Source organism: Episyrphus balteatus, chromosome 3 (assembly GCF_945859705.1).
Source record: "Episyrphus balteatus chromosome 3, idEpiBalt1.1, whole genome shotgun sequence".
Classification (NCBI taxonomy): domain Eukaryota; kingdom Metazoa; phylum Arthropoda; class Insecta; order Diptera; family Syrphidae; genus Episyrphus; species Episyrphus balteatus.
The window spans coordinates 102,039,938-102,059,108 of record NC_079136.1 but is presented as its reverse complement, the minus strand read 5'-3'; the positions used below and the strand labels follow the sequence as shown (position 1 = coordinate 102,059,108).

Sequence of the window (19,171 nt, the reverse complement as noted above, 5' to 3'; positions counted from 1 at the left end):
AAAAAAAAATAAGTTGAATTTTTTTCCAAAATTTCTATTAAAAAAAATTCTTCGAAAATGAAATACTTATACATTTTTTTCATAAACTGTAATACATATTGACATTTCCTTTAATATTTGCAAATCATAAGAAATGTGGAATAAAAAATTTGAAAAATAAATGCATTTTATATTACGAAAAAGTTTTAAAAACGGCATGTTAAAATTTTGTCAATAATTTTTTTTTTTTCAAAAATCTGAGTTCAATTACCATTCTTTTAAAAGCCCTTCATTCAATTAACTTTATTTTAATTTTACAAATGTGACAAGCTTTTTAAAAATGTATATTTAAATATTGTAGGTGTTGCCGTTCAAATATTTTTTGTTTGAAGTCAATTAATAACAAAATAGCATCTATGGCTTGAACGATATAAGATTGTCCCTCACTCCTATATATTTGTTTTCCTTGAATTTCCTAGACAATCTTTTGGCATCAATTAATTAAAAAAAATTTTTTTTTGTTCACAAAAATCTTCAATTACATTTAAAAAATCAAAACGGCAGCACCGGCAATTTTTAATCTATTACCTTAGAGTATTTTTAATTACCAACGCGACGTTTGAAAAAAAAGATCATCAAAATCTAAGCCGGGTTCCCTAATATTGCCAATTTTTGAGCTTTAGTTACTCCACTACAAGGAATGACCACATCGGAAATGTGTGCGGTATCGGGTACCGGAACGTATGTAGATATTTTTTCATACAATTACGTGTAACGCTACCACATACCTTCTCGATGTGGTCATTCTTTCAATAGTTATGAAACAACCCGAAGAAGTATTCTGAGTAAATCTAGAAGATATATATAATTTTTTAATTATTGCTTTAATACTGTACCTTGACAAATCAGTCAATTAAATATTATTTTATTTTTCGTAAATTTCATTTTAAAAATTCTCCGTTAAATGGCAAAAACTTTGAATGTTAGATTAGATGAAATTCTTTTTTGACATGTTTTTGATGTTTAACGTTTTAGGGGGAAATAATACAGATCCACGTGGGCCAGGCTGGTGTTCAGATAGCCAATGCATGTTGGGAGCTGTATTGCATAGAACATGGAATCAATTCAAACGGATGCTTGTGTCAGATTCCCAAGGACGATTCCTACAAAACATTTTTTGCTCTTTCGCAGTCAATGAAAGTGGTGCCTCGTTTGGTGCTAGTTGACTCTGAACCAACAGTTATAGGTTGCAAATGTTTTCGGATAATGTGAGAACTATAAATTATATCAACCATATGAATTAAATTTTAGATGAAATTCGAACGGGTTGGTATCGTAATTTGTTCCATCCGGATTCCTTAATCAATGGAAAAGACGATTGTGGAAGCAATTTTGCACGTGGCTATCATACAATTGGTATGGAGCTGATCGATTTTACAATGGATAGGATAAGAAAGCTGGCTGAAGTTTGTGATAATTTGAGAGGTTTTCTTATGTTTCGCGCAATAGGCGGAGGAACTGGATCCGGTTTTGGAAATTTACTATTCGAACAGTTTCAAATGGACTTTGGTAAAATGCCAAAAATGGAATATATTGTGTTTCCGTCACCTTCGTAAGATTAATGTATAATTTTGAAGTTTATTTTAGCTATCAGCTTTTTTGTATTTCATTAACTAAAAGAATGGCTCCACTTATCATTGAATCTTACAATGCTCTTTTATCAACTCATTTGGGCATGGATATAAGCGACTGCAGCTTCATTATGGACAATGAAGCTCTGTATGATATTTGCACACGGAAATTGGATGTAAAAAGTCCAACCTACACAAATATAAACCGAATAATTGCCCAGGTATTTACAATATTTTTTATAAATACCTACTTAAATGTTTGGAGCGGGTGGTGGCTGCAGAATTAAAAAATGCTCTGCTCATGGAGTTTCACGATTGTAGTAAAAGATGAGGATTAATAATTATTAAGGTATGTATGTATTATGATTTATGTACTCATAAAATTAAGAAATTAATGGAGTTTTAAAGTTAAGAAGTCTTCGATTCAAATATTAGCAGTTTTTTAAAACAGCCTGATTGATGTTTTGAAGTGATGAACGCGATAAACGCTTCAATTTTTACTCCTTTTTCTGGTGTGAAAGAACATAATGAGAGTAATTTTTTTTTTGTAATTGTGTGTGTGACAAGGCAAAAATGGATAATTTCCTTGAAAAAAATAGTGATAACAGGCCTAGGGAAAACATTTTATGAATTAAAAAAATATTAATATTAATAAAATATGAAGCATAAAAAGCGTTCGTTGATAAGTCTGCTTATACACGAAGACGCAAGGCGCAGAAATCATCTTCAAATTTGCTTTTGATTTTCGTTTCGGTGTATCACGCGCTTCCACACGTATTATTTTTTTGGAGAAGCAAATTTGACAGTTATTTTATTTGGTTTTATTTTGTTCTTGTTATCGTATGACGACTTCTACAGGAAGACGTAGACGCACGAGATGCATATAAGAACAAGAGAGAGAGAAAGATCGATTTCTCCTTTGCTCTTATGTGCATCTTGTGCGTCTACGTCTTCTTGTATTTATGCATTTTAATACCAAAAAAAAACCCAAAATATACAAAAACAACAACTCCAGTGAGGTCTATGTGCAACGAAAACTTTTGAATAAATTAAAAACGTTACTATACACGCAATTAACACACACCCTTAGTTTGATTTTATAATTGTAAAATAAAAATATCCCATCAATGCAGAAAAAAATGGGATTTTTTTGTATATGGCACAGGATTTTTTTCTTTTTATTGATGAAGAACACTTGCGGAAAATTTTTTTTATTCGGTTTTCAATTTCATTTTGGGAAAAGTGAAGAATTAACGAAAAAATGGAAGAAATATATCTGGCAGAATATAATACAGTAGAAAATATATTCATAATGGTTGTTTTTGTTAATAACAAATAAGTTTGAAAGAAAAACTTTTCGCATTTTTCAATTTTCAAACAAAATTTTAAAATGTCAAACTTCAAATTCATAAGTGTGTGTGCAAGTCCCTGTGCAAATCGGTGTAAATCTGACTAAAAATGTGGAGTAAATCCGGGGTACTCCGTAGTACTAAAATTACTCCGGAGTAATTTTTTTTTTACACTTTTGTGGCGTCAAAGAACACAAAACCTTCAAAAGTGCAAAAATAAGTACTAAAAGGGTACTCTCATTGGAGTGAAAGAAAACGACATTAGACTAAACTAGGCTACTTAACGAAACTGTCAACATTTGATTCGCAAGGATGTTAACAGAGTTGACGTTGCCACCTTGAATTAACACAATTGTTTTTAAATTTTTACTCCTTGATTTGATGTCAAAAAATTCTTCACGCGATCCACTACAAAAAATAAATTTCAACACTCGTTTATGGCAACTATTTATTTTTTTTGAAAACTAAGGTTTTCGTGACGAAGGTTCAAATCCAGCCAATACCTAACACCTTGAGTGGTATCGCTATGATAAAGAAGTGCGTTCTAAATTAAGTGGTTTTGTACGTTGATGATTACAGCACTTATCTTGCTTGCGAGGACAGAAAGTCCTTGACTATATTATTTAACTGCTAACTACTATATTATTTATCTTTTACTACCAAAATGTGGAAAAGCGTTCTTGCAGTCACCGACCAAACTGATCGGAAGTCAGAAATATAGTTTGTCTTCCTGTTTAGGTTGTTTCTTCCTTTACTGCTCCACAAAGGTTTTATGGAAGTTCTAATATTTCTTTTGGAGAGTTTCAAACGAACCTAGTTCCGTATCCCCGGATTCACTTTCCTTTGGTCAGTTATGCCCCACTGAGTTGTTTGGCAAAGTCTTGCTACGATGAAAATTCCATCAATCAACTGACGCTGCAATGCTTCGATCCATCAAACCATTTAGTTCGATGTAGTCCAGCTCAAGGGAAATACATGGCATGCGTTCTACTTTACAGAGGAGACATTTCAACAGGAGACATTAATGCTAGTATGAGGACACTTGATTCCATTACTTCGGGACGATTTGTTGAATGGTCTCCAACGGGATTTAAGACTGCAACTAATAGTATGCCACCAAGTTTTGTGCAGGGAGGTGATCTTGCTGCTACAAACCGAGCTGTAACAGCCTTAACGAACAATACTGCTATTGAAAAAGCCTGGTGTCGTTTGATAATTAAGTTCAACAAGCTCTTTAAAAGAAGGGCATTTATTCATCATTTTCTAACTGAAGGAATGGAAGAGTCTAGCCTCACAGAGGCCTCAGAGAATATTTGTTCTTTAATAAGAGACTATCAGGAGGTTAATAAATTATGATAAAACACTTTTTTTTTAAACATACATGAAATCTATATAGAGAACTTTTGATAAATCAAACCAAAATTCTCGAAATAAATTTAAAATATTAACCTACAATGTCTGACTAATTCGAAAATTCAAATAAATGTATGTTACATTTAAATCAATAAATTATTATTATTATTCAAATTATTATTCAAATAAATGTATGTTACATTTAAATCAATAAATTATTATGATAAATATTAGGTGTGTTTTTTTGTTTATCTATATAGATTTTGTGCAAAAAAACGACATCGAGATTTTTGAAATCCATTCAAACATTTGGCACCACTGTACATATACTTTGGCAGCTGTCTGTCAAAAATGTTGCTTTTGTTTTTTTTTTTATTTTTACTCCGAAGTGGAAAGGCCATTACATCCATGTTGGATACAAACAAAAATTTTCATATGGCCATGGCATCCATGTTGGATTCAAAAAAATTGTTTTTTCACAAAAAACCAAAAATTATCTGTATATTCTTAGCTACATTTTAAGACCATGACCATCATTGTATATATATTTCCATAGTACTATCATGAAGTAAAACGATCCTAGGAACTCTAGTGGTGACTTGAAAAAGCAGAATTTGTATGAAAAAACCACACTGAGCGCCACCTCAAAAAAGTGGCGACATCAACTAATACTAAATTCGACTTCATGATAGTACTATAGAAATATATATACAATGATGACCATTAACATTAGTTGCGTCGTTCTTGTGTTATAAGCGTTTGAAGGTAGCCATATTGAATTTTTTTTCGATTTTTAAAAAATCAAATGTGAAAACTTTTTTATTTTTATTTCTAATTTCTCGAAAAAACTTTGGTAATTTTATATACATATCTGTTCAACAATCTTATCAGGATCCATTTAAGACTTTTATCTGAAAAGTGCATTGCGTATATCTCGATATATTAACATTTCAATGCAACCATGTCAAACAAATTTTTGATTATTTTTTTCTATGAGAGTTTTTTTCAAACCTCGTTTTCTCCGCTTTATTTTTTGTTAATATTTTCAGATATTTCTGTATGAACACAACAATTAAACTACCTTGGCACTACTGTTTTTATCGAGAGAAAGTAAAATCTGGATAATTATCTGGATTTTTCAAAAATCTATACAGATAAAGTTTTTGTTGTTTTTAACACGTAAATTGTTTTGATTTCAAAAATCTCGATGTCGTTTTTTTGCACAAAATCTATATAGATAAACAAAAAAACACACCTATTGTTTCTTAAGATATTTTGAAATTTTTTTGTACTCTTGCTGCCGGCGTAAATTCTCAACTTCGCTCTTTATGAACCCACATCTGCTCCATTTTGAATTTGGTGCTAATGTTGAATTCCTTTCAATTGAAAAATCGAATTTTCGGCGATCTCGAAGCGAATTTTTTCTGAAAATCATGTTCCATAGAAAAAAAATTCGCCTCAAACGAAACAGAATTCGAATTTTTTTTAATCCTTCTTTTTTGAGAGATTTACACGGATTTGCACACACACTTGTAAAAATTGACATTTCTCAAACGTCAAGCTGAAAGTTTTCTTCGTGTTGTTTGTTTATTTGAGAACACCAACTTCAAATAAAGAGTAAATTTTAATTGAATATCGTATTTTTATTGCGGAAAAATATGAAATAAATAAAAAAAAAACAATGTGCGATCAAAATATATTTTTTCCTGGCATAATTCTTGTGAAAAAGTAAAATTACTGTGACTTTTCTTCTCGTAATTGTCGTCAGAAAATTTTTTCTCTGTAAAACCACAGCATACGACCAAAATAATAACCTTCTACTTCATCTTCACTCAGATCCTAATAATAACTGCAATTTCCCTTTGATTCTGATTAAAATAAATCTATATTACCGAAGAAAATAAACAAAATTATTGATCAAAGGAATCTCTGGTTTTATTTTGCAGCATTGACCTACTATATATGGACTGCTAGTCGTTTGACTTTTCCATACAAAAATTGAAAAAAAAAATGATTCTAGTTCTTTCTAGCTCCACAAGCGGTATAAACTTAAACGGCGAAAAGAGGAAAGTTTTAATGAATGATATTTGCTGTCAAAAGGTAGTGCTTTCTCTGTTTTTCTATATTTGTTTCTTTCGCACCTCGTCAAAAATGTTGCACTTATTCTCCGCTTTTTTTTAGGGCGCTAGTATCGCAAAGAAAAAAGTGGAACCAACCTGAATATGCTTCTAGCAGTCCATATATATTAAGTCAATGTTTTGCAGAAATTGTTTTGGTTTCAGCTTGACGTTCGTGTAAAAATTGTTGTCAAATGACACACATACAATAGCAAAAAGAATTCGGTCTGTTTTCATGCTCTTTTTTAACACCAAAAATTCGATTTTTTTGAGGCGATTCAAAAAATTAAAGGAATTCGACATAAGAGTATTCTATTCCCTGTCAACCAACTTGGGGTTGTGTAGCAAAAAATTCACCCTATATAGGGTTGCCATTCCGTTGTGACAATTAAAAAATGTACAGTTTAAAAAAATGAACTGCGCATAATTCGGTTCAAATTCTTGAATAAATTTTAGCTCGGCTAAATTTTAGGGAGAATTTAGTATAGGGGCTAAAAATTAGATCAAAATTCATATACTTGACTTTTCAATAAAATAAAAAAGAAAATTATCAGCCTTATTGTGATTTACAACTATCAATCGATAGTTGATAAATACTAGAATTTGGGATTTTTAAACCTAATTTATAGGAAAACTGGTCAACTTTTTAATGGAAGTTTGTAATAAGATTTAATTTAATAACGGTAAAGACCATTCTCTGCTTTGAAAACTTTTCTTAATTAAGTAATAAGATATCGAAATTTCATTTTTATCAACTATCGATTGATAGTTGCAAATCGCAATAAGGCTTATGTATGTATGAAGCTGCGCATAATTCGGTTCAAATTCTTGAATAAATTTTAGCTCGGCTAAATTTTGGGGAGAATTTTGTGTAGGGGCTAAGAATTAGATCGAAATTCATACTTGACTTTTGAATTATATAAAAAAGAAAACTATGTAAGTATGAACACACTTGTAGGTATGTCAAATAAAATTTTCCATTTTTATTACGTTTTAATTAAGTTAACCATTTTTTTTTACCCTCTTCCAATAGTTCCCTTTTCTGTACTTATCCCTTAAAAGTTTCCTCCAAGTCTTGCGTTCACCCTCTCATCATCCATATTAATACATGGATTTGTCTCACCAGATGTGTCTGAACATATAAACGGTCTAATAATCGAACTACATTGTGGATAACTTTCACAAGCGGCATTATCATTGGGACAGCAGACGATTTCTTCCTGATAGCACACACAATTGTTATTATTGACAAAACATTGCGGTGGTATTATTGCTGTATTTGATACATCAAATCTACCATCAATTTCATGTTCACAAAAACAGTCGGTATGCGTGTACTTTTTACGTTTTGATGGCCTCCGACACATGGTCATTATTTTGTCATCACTATTTTTGTAGTCGAAATTATTATTTACCCGAAAGCAAAAACAATTGGGTGCTTTAGGTTCAAGGCCGCATGCATTTGGAGAAGGTGCCATCCACGTAAGTCTTGTACATTGTGCCAATTGATTGACCGTTGGTGGACAGTAACTAGATAGTTGCTGAGTGGTGCAGGGATCACTTGAGGTAACCTTATAACTACATGATGGTTTTTGATCATCACAGAAATCGTTTGAGCTGCAGTCAACGTTATAGTTTGGCGATGGTTGACAAGTTGAGTTACAAAATCTCTCTTTAGCACTCAAAGCTTCTCCCAAACTTTCTTGGCCTTCGGATCGTGGTGGAGGTAATTTCAATACGTCTCCCGGACAGCATCTGACGCATCTTCTTGTGACTATTTGTGTTTGACATGAAGTAAGCAAAAACCTGTCCTTCGCTCTACAAGCTTCTGTGTTAAATCCTTGATCGAAGCTTTCATATTTCAGAGATTTTCCTGATTGTTGAATACCTTCAGTTCTCTGTGGTTCGTGAGATTTGGAACGTTTTTTGGAGCTTTTACGGTTCGAATCGTCTCGGGAACTAATGCACTGAAAGCTTTTGCTCTTTTTAAGAGACCCTGTCTTCAACTCTCTATCCCCAGGTAAAATCTCTTTAGACCTTGTTGGTAATGATAAGCCCTTTCGGTCGTAATTAGAATCGCATGGTTGGCAAGTTTGTTTTGTTGTTTGTGACGATTGTTTTGTTGGTTTCGAAATAAATATTTGGGTTCTTATACTTGTGGATGAAGTATTTTGTGATGACATGCCTTCAATGTCAGTAACTTCTTCATGATGGTATTCAACATGGCATTCGCAAAAACACTCTCCTGGTCCAGCACAATCGACAGACTTAACCGACTTCTTTGGTTTTGTCCCCGTTTTCTGCTTGGTTTCTACATTTTCAGCTTCACCGAAGAAATAATTTAAGGATTGGAGGCCTGGCAGCTGTGGAAAGGTACAATTCTGAGGAGTTCTATCTTCATTTTCAATAACAAATGATTTGTTGTTGGAAAGCTTTTTGGCACAAGTTGAACGGTACATTGAGACACCCTTGTCTGATGCTCGGGATGGTTTCTGCGAGGTTTCAGATCGTACTGTCTTTGACCCTCCAGAACGTGATGAACTCTGAGCTCTCTTGCTGCTGCAGCACTTCATATTTTTTGATGTGTTCCCTCCGGTACCTGCATTATCGACCTCCTTATAGTCCGATATCAAGGTACAAATATCTTCAGAAGCCTCTGCTAGTGAGGCTTCTTCTAATCCTTCAGCAATGTAGTGGTGAATAAAAGCTCTTTGACTATACAGTCGATCATATTTATCAATCAGTCGACACCAAGTCCTCCGAATAATCGTGTTATTTGACAAAACCACTAAGGATTTGTTTGTATTTCCCAGCCCTCCTCCAGGGACCGAAAATGGTGGCTCTGCATTAGTTCCGACCTTGAAGCCAGTCGGTGACCAATCTACAAAACGGATGGTATTAGTTGCTTTTAAGCGCGTTATGCTAGAGTTTATATCAGATGTTGAGACATTGCCACGGTAAAGAAGAACCGAAGTCATGTATTTTCCTTCAACAGGATTACATCTTACTAGTTGATTTGATGGTTCAAAGCAAGCAGTTGTGATTTGTTCCGTTGATAATCTTGTGTAGCCAGAACCTGTTCCTGGAATGAAGGGAGCATAACTGACAACTGGAAAGTGAATGCGAGGATAGGGAACCAAATTAGTTTGAAACTCAGAAAAAGATACATTTGAGCTTCCAGAAAACCGTTGAGATGTCGTGAAATTCGAAGCTGTCTAAAAATACATGTTTTTTTTTTTAGGAAGGATTCAAAATTGCTACAAGAACATACTTGTCCAATTATTCTGTTGAGATTCTTATACTTTGGAGCGTTAATGTTAAGTTTTTTCGCACATATGTCATAGAGGGCCTCGTTGTCCAGAATGCAGCTACATTCTATGGAATCCATGCCTAAATGTGTGGCCAAGAGCGCATTGTATGGCTCAACTATTAAGGGGGAAAGGCTTAACAAAAACTAAATATTATTGAATCATGTAATTAGAAATTGTAAAAGATGTCTTACGATGGTGATGGAAATATAATGAACTCCATTTTTGCTACTTTTTCGTAAGTATCTAAAAGTTGTTCTGCAATAAGATTTCCAAGACCAGAGCCTGTTCCTCCTCCAATTGACCTAAATATTAAGAATCCCCTTAAATTGGAACATGATTCTACGACATTCCGAATAGCTTCCATAGTGATATCAATAAGTTCTGCGCCCATAGTGTAGTAGCCCCGTGCAAAGTTGCTGCCACTATCCTCTTTCCCAGTTATTAGACTACTAGGGCTATAGAGACAGCCGTAGGGCCCAGTTCGTACTTGATCTTCAAACAAATTATTAAAACTACAACATCATTGAATATTTTATACACAACAAACCTATTACTGTTGGTTCGGAATCAACCAAAATCGCACGTGGGACAACCTTATCGGATGTTTTGAAGTCAAAGAAATTCGTAAATGTATTATCAGAAGGACATTCACATAGAGTTCCATCAGCTTTAATTCCATGCTCTAGGCAGTATAACTCCCAGCAAGCGTTTGCGATCTGAACACCAGCTTGACCAACGTGGATTTGAATGATTTCACCCTGGAATATAGAAAATTGTTGCAATTATTTTTTGAGGAATGATTAATTTATTCTCAACTAAATGCAGATACCATTTGGACGAATTTTGATATTAGACTTGAAATTTTGAGTGAAGTTTTTTAAATAAAAAAAAGAACTGACTGGAGCTCAAAATTGTTTTTCGTTGATAGAAAACAAAATTCAACATAGAGTTCTTAAAAGCTATACAGGCGAAAACAAGTTATTTTTTCAACTAGACTTACACTGAGGGAAAAGAACGCAACGTAAAATGTAATGTAATGTAAAACTAACGTGAAACATCTGTAAAATAAAATTGAAACAACGTAAAAAATTTTAATTTTTGTCGGACTTTAGCTTTTGTTGCATTTTATCACAATAATTATCAACAAGTGAAGTGAAGGGTTCCCAGAGGTGCGTTTTTACTTGCGATATAGGTACTATAGGGCAAGTTTAGGATTCGTAAAAAAAATCGAACTCGAGATAACAATTTTACATGACATTACGATGATGGAGAATGCCAAAAAAGTGGGTCCGGCAATTCTGTCTGTCTGTCTGTCTCTATCTGGTTTTTCTAACAATAGTTAACTATTGTTAACTATCGTTAACTTTTGTCGTTCCTAAACTACAAAATAGTTACGATTTGTAACTATTTGACAGATGAACATCGTTCCTAAACTCGTTTTTAATGTCGTTTTCTTTCACTCCAATGAGAGTACCCTTTTAGTACTTATTTTTGCACTTTTGAAGGTTTTGTGTTCTTTGACGCCACAAAAGTGTAAAAAAAAAATTACTCCGGAGTAATTTTAGTACTACGGAGTACCCCGGATTTACTCCACATTTTTAGTCAGATTTACACCGATTTTCTCATGCACTTGCACACACACTTATGAATTTGAAGTTTGACATTTTAAAATTTTGTTTGAAAATTGAAAAATGCGAAAAGTTTTTCTTGCAAACTCTTTTGTTATTAACAGAAAACAACCATTATGAATATATTTTCTACTGTATTATATTCCGCCAGATATATTTCTTCCATTTTTGCGTTAATTCTTCACTTTTCCCAAAATGAAATTAAAAACCGAATAAAAAAAATGTTCCGCCAGTGTTCTTCATCAATAAAAAAAAAATCCTGTGCCATATAACAAAAAAAATCCCATTTTTTTCTGCGTTGATGGGATATTTTTATTTTACAACTATAGCCTGGTACGCTGCTCGCGCTAAAATTTAGCTGACATAAAATTCCCATACAAGTTATCGATAACTTGTATGGGATCCATTTTATCTCTGCTAAAAATTTTCGATAATTTGTATGGGAGCTAAAATTTAGCGCGAGCAGCGTACCAGGCTTATGCAATCAAACTTAGGCTGAAAAAACCGATCAGAAGCATAATGAAAAATATACCAAAAGTAAAACTAGGTCCGCTTCTACACGAAAACGCAAAGCACGAGACGCACATAAGAGCAAAGGAGAAATAAAGTTCGAAGAAAAGGGAAGGAAGATTTTCTACTCAGGTAAAAAAATTTGTGACTCTTTTTGACGTTTCTCTTTGATCTTGTTCTTTTTTTTGCTGTTCTGCTTTATTTTATTTCGTCATCTGCTTCGTCGGTTGTGTATTATTTGCGTGTATAGTAACGTTTTTAATTTTTTCAAAAGTTTTCGTTGCACATAGACCCCGCATGGGAGTTGTTTTTTTTTTTGTATATTTTGGTGTTTTTTTTGGAATTAAAATACATAGTCTGCTTCTACACGAAGACGTAGACGCACAAGATGCACATAAGAGCAAAGGAGAAATCAATCTTTCTCTCTCTCTTGTTCTTATGAGTCTACGTCTTCCTGTTGAAGTCGTCATACGAAAACAAGAACAAAATAAAACCAAAGAAAATAACTGTCAAATTTGCGTCTTCAAAAAAATAATACGTGTAGAAGCGCGTGACGCACCGAAACGAAAATCAAAAGGAAATTAGAAGATGATTTCTGCGCCTTCCGTCTTCGTATATTTTGCTTCATATGTTATTAATATTAATTTTTCTTTTCAATTCATAAAATGTTTTCCCTATGCCTGTTATCACTATTTTTTTCAAGGAAATTATCCATTTTTGGCTTGTCACACACACAATTACATACAAAAAAATTACTCTCATTATGTTCTTTCACTCCAGAAAAAGGAGTAAAAATTTAGAGTACTCCTTAATAGAGTGAAAGAAAACGACATAAGTGTCAAATAGTTACAAATCGTAACTATTTCCAACTCACCTCCACGATAAGAGTTGAACATTCATGAGATTGTTGATGTGTCAAAGTGTATGTTTTGTTTACAAAACAAACTCAAAGATTTTTTTTCTTTTGGAAATAAGCGGAAAAAATGAAAATAAAAAGAGAGTTTTGTAATTTTTTGATGAAAGATAATAATTTATTGTGAATAAAAAACAATTTCTTTTGTTATAATAATGGAAATAAAAGTATTCTCAAAACAAATTTTGCTGGTGGTTTGACAGTCTAACAATCTCTAACAATAAATCGTTCCTAAATGATTTGTAAAAAATCCAACGATTTCTAACAATGGTACTTCAACAATAATTTTTGACATAACAACGATCGTTGACTATTGTTAGAAAAAGAACGCAGCTCAGGTTTTCAAAATAAAAATCCCCTTTTTTTAACACCAAAACTTTTATTTGATTACCAACATTTATATATTTTACAGTGAAAACTCACTGTAAACTATATTATTTTAGGGGAATTTGATTAAATTCGTGCACCTAAAAAAAATATTGCATGTGGTCTGGCTGATATTAAGCAGAAGAAAAAAACGTAAACAAGAATTTGATGACCCAATTGTTGTGCCTGGGCGAAACGCATTATTTTGGACTAAAGGTCAAAAACAAAACATGAAATTGTATTTATTTCATAAAGTCCATAAAACAAAAACAAATTTTTGTTTAAGTTTTCTTCTTCTTCTTAATATATTTTTGTAATCATAGAGTATTTCTGCCGATTAAGGCAGGCTTTTATTAAATTGATGCTTTTTTTTCAAAGTTGAAACAACTTTGATTTAACGGTAAACCACTCTAAACTTACTAAGTGCTACTTTGATTTAAAAAAAATATCGTTTTTAACGCAAAAACATTCCGAAAAATAGTTGAATCAACTTGGTTTTCGTTGATTTTAAGTTGTTTTTCCCCTAAGTGTAATCAAGGTGTCTCTTTATACCTTATAGGGGAAGTGGGGGCAAGACGGCATACTTAGTGTTTGACTGTCTTAAAAACCAATAAAAAACATCTTTTAAATAGAATAAAGTTTTTATTCATTAAGTTTAATGTTTTTTGCAGAAACTCTCATTATTATAAAAAAAAATAAAAAATACTGAACAAAAGATAATACGTTTTGAAAAAACATCAAACAAAAAACCGTCTTGCCCCCACATGGGGATCAGGGCTGCCACCTTACTCCTTTAGCAGTAGATCTACTGCATTTTAGACCAAATGAATATCTACTGCGCAGCAAAACGAATCTACTCCCCTATTAAAAATTTTAATAGTACCTAACCAAAGTTTGATTGTTGTCCATTTCAAAATTTTAAATACTGAACCACGTTCACTCACTCTAAATGTATTCCCTAAAAAATTCAAATGCAGCCCTATCGTGAGTTTTACGTGAACAAAATTCCAAACGAAAAATTTAATTTCACTTGTTACTTGTGAGTTCCGGGCGAAAAGCTGTTCATGTTCGGGAAACTAGTCGTATTTTTAAATCTTTTCAGGTAATTTGAGAAGTTACCGACATCTTTTTGCTCAGTTTTATTTTGTTTTGTATTTTTTACTGTTGAGCTAATTTTTTAATTTGTGTTGAAGTAAAATATATTTCTGTGATTTGAATGTTTTTTGTATATTTAAAAATCTACTGCGGTATATTGCAATCTACTGCGCTTTTTCTTAAAATATACTGCGCTCAATTATCTTTGGGGTGGCAGCACTGATGGGGATAAGACCGCCCTATCAAATTTTGTTGGTAGAAAGACCGTTTCTATTGTTTTAAATGCAGCCTATTTGTAATTATAACACAATTATGTTATATTATCATTAGTTCTCACTCCAGCACAAGCTTTTTGGTATCATTTGGTACACATTTTGCACTTAATCAAACAATACTTTGGATTGAATCAAGAAAACAGTTGCAGATAGAAGGTACGAATCAATTCCAGTACTGTTTGGCGACTGTTGCGGAAGATTTAACGGTGAACTTCTTTTTTCACTTTGTTTAAGCTACCAGAGCTTCCAATTTCGCCCATGGGCGGTCTTGCCCCAGTCATATCATATTTGATGTTCTGTATTTTTTTTTAAATTTATCTTTATGACTCCTTCTTTCGCATAAAATACTTTTTAATATTCACTTTCTATCTATTATAAAAAAAGGAAAAGTTAAAAATTTTAATTATTTCAGTGTCAAAAATACAATTGACTTTTCACATGAACGATAACGATAACGATTTGATGAAAAATCACAAAATTTACCGTAACTTTTCGGGGTCTTAACCGAAATTGCTAAAACTTACAGACGTGATCGATCGTACCAAAGGGCACCTATTTTATATTGCAAGTGTTGCCAATTTTACTTTTTTTCATACAACATAGTACGAAAACCGTCTTGCCCCCATAGGCGGTCTGGCCCCCACTTCCCCTACTTATACTTTGTTTGACGCTAAAACCCTGCATACGCAAAGTAACCTCGGTAAGACGACGCCTAAAAAAAAAGTAACAGTATTTTAAAGCCAACCATGTCGAAATTTCGAACTGAGATTACGTTACTTCTTACACTGGTGGATGGTGGTCATCGGTACAGAGCTCCACAAGTGTTTTGTGGTAATTTTGAGGTTTTTCAATTTAAGATTGTGTATCTTGTAGGTTGTACCGTTATGTGTGATATATCAAAGCAATATTTTCTATATATGCGAAATAAATGTAAATCAATTTTTTATGTGATCTAGACCAAAAGTGTTAACCGTTGTCCTAAAAATTGACATGTGTCGTTTTTCCTCTGAATTTTTCAAGTATTTTTAAATTTTGTTTTAGAAAAGATTTTGTTTTTCTATTTATTTATTTACACTGATGACAAGAAGATGAAAATTTTGTTAGAATCCAGGCCAAAGTTGTAATTTACATTATTAAGTCGTCCACGTACACAGAGATAGCTTATTAAGATATTAAAGATACTTTTTTGTGTTTTGTTAAAACTTTTTTGTTAAGAAAAATAAAAAAAAAAATTAAAAATATCGAAGTAGTAACGGAGTTATGAACACCAGAGTTATGTGATTCAGGAGGAATGTACCAAAACTCGGGTATTCATAACTTCGTCGGTTTTTTTTAAATGAAAATAGGTTCATTATTTCAGTGGTGACGAAAGTACAAAGTTTTTTAAATTAATTTTTTTGGTGTTATTTGGGTTTTTTTGCCATTTCTTTTTTGTTAAGTCAAATAAAAATATGGCCCCTAGATTTTTATGAAACGAAGCGATTGCCATTTAATTTTTCAAAATCGAATGAGTTTTGCGACTTTGGTGGCTGTGCAAACCTCAGCATCAGCATGCAAATTGTCTGCAAAATTCTAGATTATAGATAGAGACAGATATGTTGTAGGGATTGAGGAACTAATTTTTTTCGCATTTTCTTTTCTCTATAATCAAGCCCAAACAACTTTCTCTTCATCATGGCAAGTCTCAAAGGAAATGTGGTGGAAATGTTGCTTTTAAAATAAACTGTTTAATTTTTTTAAGGAGAAAACATTTTTATTTCAATCAGTTCTTTCAAAAAAAAAAAAAAAAGAATTAAAATTATTTGGAACAAAATTTTTTGTGAAGAAATGTCCAGTAATGTAGCGAAAACTTTCAAACTATCTCTACTCAAGTACCAACTGATAAAATCTCTTAATTATTTTTAGGGTGAAATAATCCACGTACATGTAGGCCAAGCGGGAGTGCAGATTGCGAATGCCTGTTGGGAGCTTTATTGTCTTGAGCATGGTATCGATCAATATGGTTGTTTATATGACCATTCAATGAATGATTCATTTCAAACATTTTTTGCATATTCAAGTACTTTAAAATTAGTGCCACGTTTGGTGATGGTCGACTCGGAACCAACTGTCATTGGTTAATTTAGATTATCTTCATTGTGTGGAAAGAAAATTTATAATTTAGTTTTTCCAGATGAAGTTAGAACTGGTACCTATGGGACACTGTTTAAGCCTCAAACACTTATAAGCGGCAAAGAAGACAGTGGAAGCAACTTTGCACGTGGGTACAATACTCTTGGAACAGAGCTAATAGATTTAACTATGGATTCCCTACGAGCTGTCGCTGAAGGCTGTTCAAATTTGAAAGGGTTCCTAGTTTTTCGATCGATTGGGGGCGGAACCGGTTCAGGTTTAGGAAATAGGATTATGGAGGAAATCTCGAATGATTACGGAAAGATGTCAAAAATGGATTTTGTTATATTTCCATCACCATCGTAAATTGTAAAAACAAATATAGCTGCAATAATTTTTTTGAAAGTCATTAAATAATTTCAGAATAACTCCACTTATTGTTGAACCATATAACAGTTTGTTGGCAACTCACACTGGTATGGATTCTAGTGACTGTACTTTTATTTTGGACAACGAAGCCCTTTATGATATTTGCGAAACGAAATTGGGAGTTTATTCTCCTACATATACGAATCTGAATAGAATAATAGCACAGGTGCTAATGTGCTATCCAGAGTATGAGTTTGCTTTCCAAAACTAAACCAAGTTTCAATCTTTCAGGTAATTTCTACGTTAACAGCTTCTCAGCGCTTCTTTGGTAGTTTGAATGTTTCCTTTACTGAATTCCAAACAAATCTTGTACCATTTCCGCGGATCCATTTCCCATTGGTAAGCTACTCACCCCTAGTAGCAATGGGAAATGCCTGTTACACTGAACTAAGCACAGAACACATGACATTTGAGTGCTTTCAGCCTTCGAGTCAACTAATCCGATGTAATCCCGTTAAAGGAAAATATATGTCCTGTGTACTCCTCTATCGAGGAAATGTGGCATCATCTGATATTAATAACAGTATCAGAGTAATGAAGGCCAGAGGATCCCTTAATTTTGTTGACTGGTCACCGACGGGATTTAAGGTCGGGATAAACTCAATGCCCCCATGCGCTGTATACGGTGGAGACATTGGACCTACTGATCGAGCAATGATGGCTTTGACGAATAATACCGCCATTCAGATGGCTTGGTGCAGAATGTTAAGCAAATATATGCATTTATTCAATCGAAAGGCATTTCTTCATCATTTTATCAGCGAAGGAATGGAAGAATGCACATTTCTGGAAGCCTCTGAGGATATTTGTTCATTAATTAGCGACTATAAGGAAGTTGAAGAACTTTCGGGCGAGAGCGTTAGTGGATCGTGTAGATACGCCAATACAAAATCTGATGAAGGCCCTTCCTGGCAACAGAGATTTAAAATTTTTGGCAAAGATGCACAATTAAATAATATGCAAAACAACTGCGAAGAAAACCACGCAAAATATTCACGAAAAGAATTGGCAGAAGGTTTTTTAACACAGGTACAATTAGACGCATTCAGTGATGCTTAATGATTCACCAAATGATAATCATAAAGTAATCAAACTCCTTCAGATAATTACATATAAAAATGCATGTAAGACAAATTTTTATGAGAATCAATTACGTCCCATAAACACAATTGCCGTATCTGAAAAAGCTGGATGAATTAATTTGAATTGTAATTTAAGCAGTGACGGTTTTTCTAACTCAGTCTTTTCCCAAGCAAGTAATAATGAAGGTACATAAGTGGAATAAATTGAAACTATCGATTTGAATAGGAAAATTATCTTATTTAGAAACGAAGAAGCTAAGCCAGTTACAAATTCAAGATGGTGTCTGTTCCGTTCTTCAAGGGTTATTGGAGTCACTAAAAAATGAAAAATTGGATCGTAGCAGCTGTAAAACAAACGAAAAATCTACAGATTTAGGAATTTTATCAGAACGAAATTGTCAGAGTGACTCAGTTGCTTGTGAATATAAATTCAACCCAGTGAAGTCCCATGTAAGCGGCATTTTGAAGTCGGCGTCATAATGCTTTGCAAACTAACCAGGTGCCAGAGTTGCTTAATTATAGTTTTAATAAATTATATTGAGCCAAGTCCATAGCAGCAGAAGTATCCCCAAAACTTTATAATGTAACTTAAGTAGTTCTTTTTTATGTCTTAAAATAATTTTCGATGCCATGCTATTTTTTTGCTCGCAGCTGTAAAAAATATCTTGCCGCTCAAAACATATGAATAAGCCACGATGAAGAAGGCGCAATTACAACAAAATCCTAACCTTGGTCATGTCTTTAGTCATAGTGATAATTTTGAATTAATAAAAGGAGTAAATACATATCTGGATCACAAAACAAAAGAGCTGAGCTTCAAACTTCAAAAAATTCAAATACTTTTATTTATGGCGTTTTCGATTGGCAGTCCGGAAGCGTCCGGAATCATTCTGAAAAAATTTTATTCACACAAAACTGTCAGTTTTGTACGAATAAAACGCTTTCAGAATGATTCCGGACGCTTCCGGACTGCCAATCGAAAACGCCATTATTCTATAAAACCCAATTTCAATTTTAGTTA

General features: G+C 33.1%; 3 protein-coding genes across 7 annotated transcripts; 2 read left to right on the top strand and 1 right to left on the bottom strand.

Annotated features, from left to right (window-relative positions):
* Positions 1 to 869: 869 nt before the first annotated feature.
* On the top strand, positions 870 to 4,330 carry LOC129915680 (tubulin alpha-3 chain-like). Of its 2 annotated transcripts, none has more exons than XM_055995335.1 (5): positions 870 to 961; positions 1,015 to 1,225; positions 1,291 to 1,548; positions 1,617 to 1,831; positions 3,698 to 4,330. In XM_055995335.1, exons 1-5 carry the CDS (start codon positions 944 to 946, stop codon positions 4,313 to 4,315), a joined length of 1,320 nt encoding a protein of 439 aa, XP_055851310.1. In that variant the 5' UTR covers positions 870 to 943; the 3' UTR covers positions 4,316 to 4,330. The 2 variants fall into 2 exon arrangements, with proteins under 2 accessions (XP_055851310.1, XP_055851309.1); XM_055995334.1 differs by having other exon boundaries at positions 1,291 to 1,591; positions 1,660 to 1,831.
* Positions 4,331 to 7,366: 3,036 nt separating this feature from the next.
* On the bottom strand, positions 7,367 to 10,701 carry LOC129915678 (uncharacterized). The gene is made up of 5 exons (XM_055995333.1): positions 10,570 to 10,701; positions 10,288 to 10,498; positions 9,932 to 10,232; positions 9,701 to 9,872; positions 7,367 to 9,644 (listed from the first exon to the last, which is right to left on the bottom strand). Exons 1-5 carry the CDS (start codon positions 10,570 to 10,572, stop codon positions 7,485 to 7,487), a joined length of 2,847 nt encoding a protein of 948 aa, XP_055851308.1. The 5' UTR covers positions 10,573 to 10,701; the 3' UTR covers positions 7,367 to 7,484.
* Positions 10,702 to 16,258: 5,557 nt separating this feature from the next.
* Positions 16,259 to 18,956, top strand: LOC129914571 (tubulin alpha-2 chain-like). Of its 4 annotated transcripts, none has more exons than XM_055993893.1 (8): positions 16,259 to 16,366; positions 16,433 to 16,643; positions 16,701 to 17,001; positions 17,063 to 17,234; positions 17,300 to 18,097; positions 18,171 to 18,324; positions 18,377 to 18,733; positions 18,802 to 18,956. In XM_055993893.1, exons 1-6 carry the CDS (start codon positions 16,355 to 16,357, stop codon positions 18,261 to 18,263), a joined length of 1,587 nt encoding a protein of 528 aa, XP_055849868.1. In that variant the 5' UTR covers positions 16,259 to 16,354; the 3' UTR covers positions 18,264 to 18,324; positions 18,377 to 18,733; positions 18,802 to 18,956. The 4 variants fall into 4 exon arrangements, with proteins under 4 accessions (XP_055849868.1, XP_055849866.1, XP_055849867.1 ...); XM_055993891.1 differs by having other exon boundaries at positions 18,171 to 18,336; positions 18,395 to 18,733; XM_055993892.1 differs by having other exon boundaries at positions 18,171 to 18,336.
* The last annotated feature ends 215 nt before the right edge of the window (positions 18,957 to 19,171 follow it).

Excerpts from the sequence above, each read along its gene's own strand:
- LOC129915680 (XM_055995335.1), top strand. Across the intron at positions 1,226-1,290 it reads CTCTGAACCAACAGTTATAG|ATGAAATTCGAACGGGTTGG; the intron begins GTTGCAAATGTT and ends ATTAAATTTTAG. Across the intron at positions 1,549-1,616 it reads ACAGTTTCAAATGGACTTTG|TTTATTTTAGCTATCAGCTT; the intron begins GTAAAATGCCAA and ends ATAATTTTGAAG.
- LOC129915678 (XM_055995333.1), bottom strand. Across the intron at positions 9,873-9,931 it reads ATTATATTTCCATCACCATC|CCTTTCCCCCTTAATAGTTG; the intron begins GTAAGACATCTT and ends GTTTTTGTTAAG. Across the intron at positions 9,645-9,700 it reads TCAACAGAATAATTGGACAA|ACAGCTTCGAATTTCACGAC; the intron begins GTATGTTCTTGT and ends ATGTATTTTTAG.
- LOC129914571 (XM_055993893.1), top strand. Across the intron at positions 16,644-16,700 it reads CTCGGAACCAACTGTCATTG|ATGAAGTTAGAACTGGTACC; the intron begins GTTAATTTAGAT and ends TAGTTTTTCCAG. Across the intron at positions 18,098-18,170 it reads CAGAAGGTTTTTTAACACAG|ATAATTACATATAAAAATGC; the intron begins GTACAATTAGAC and ends AAACTCCTTCAG.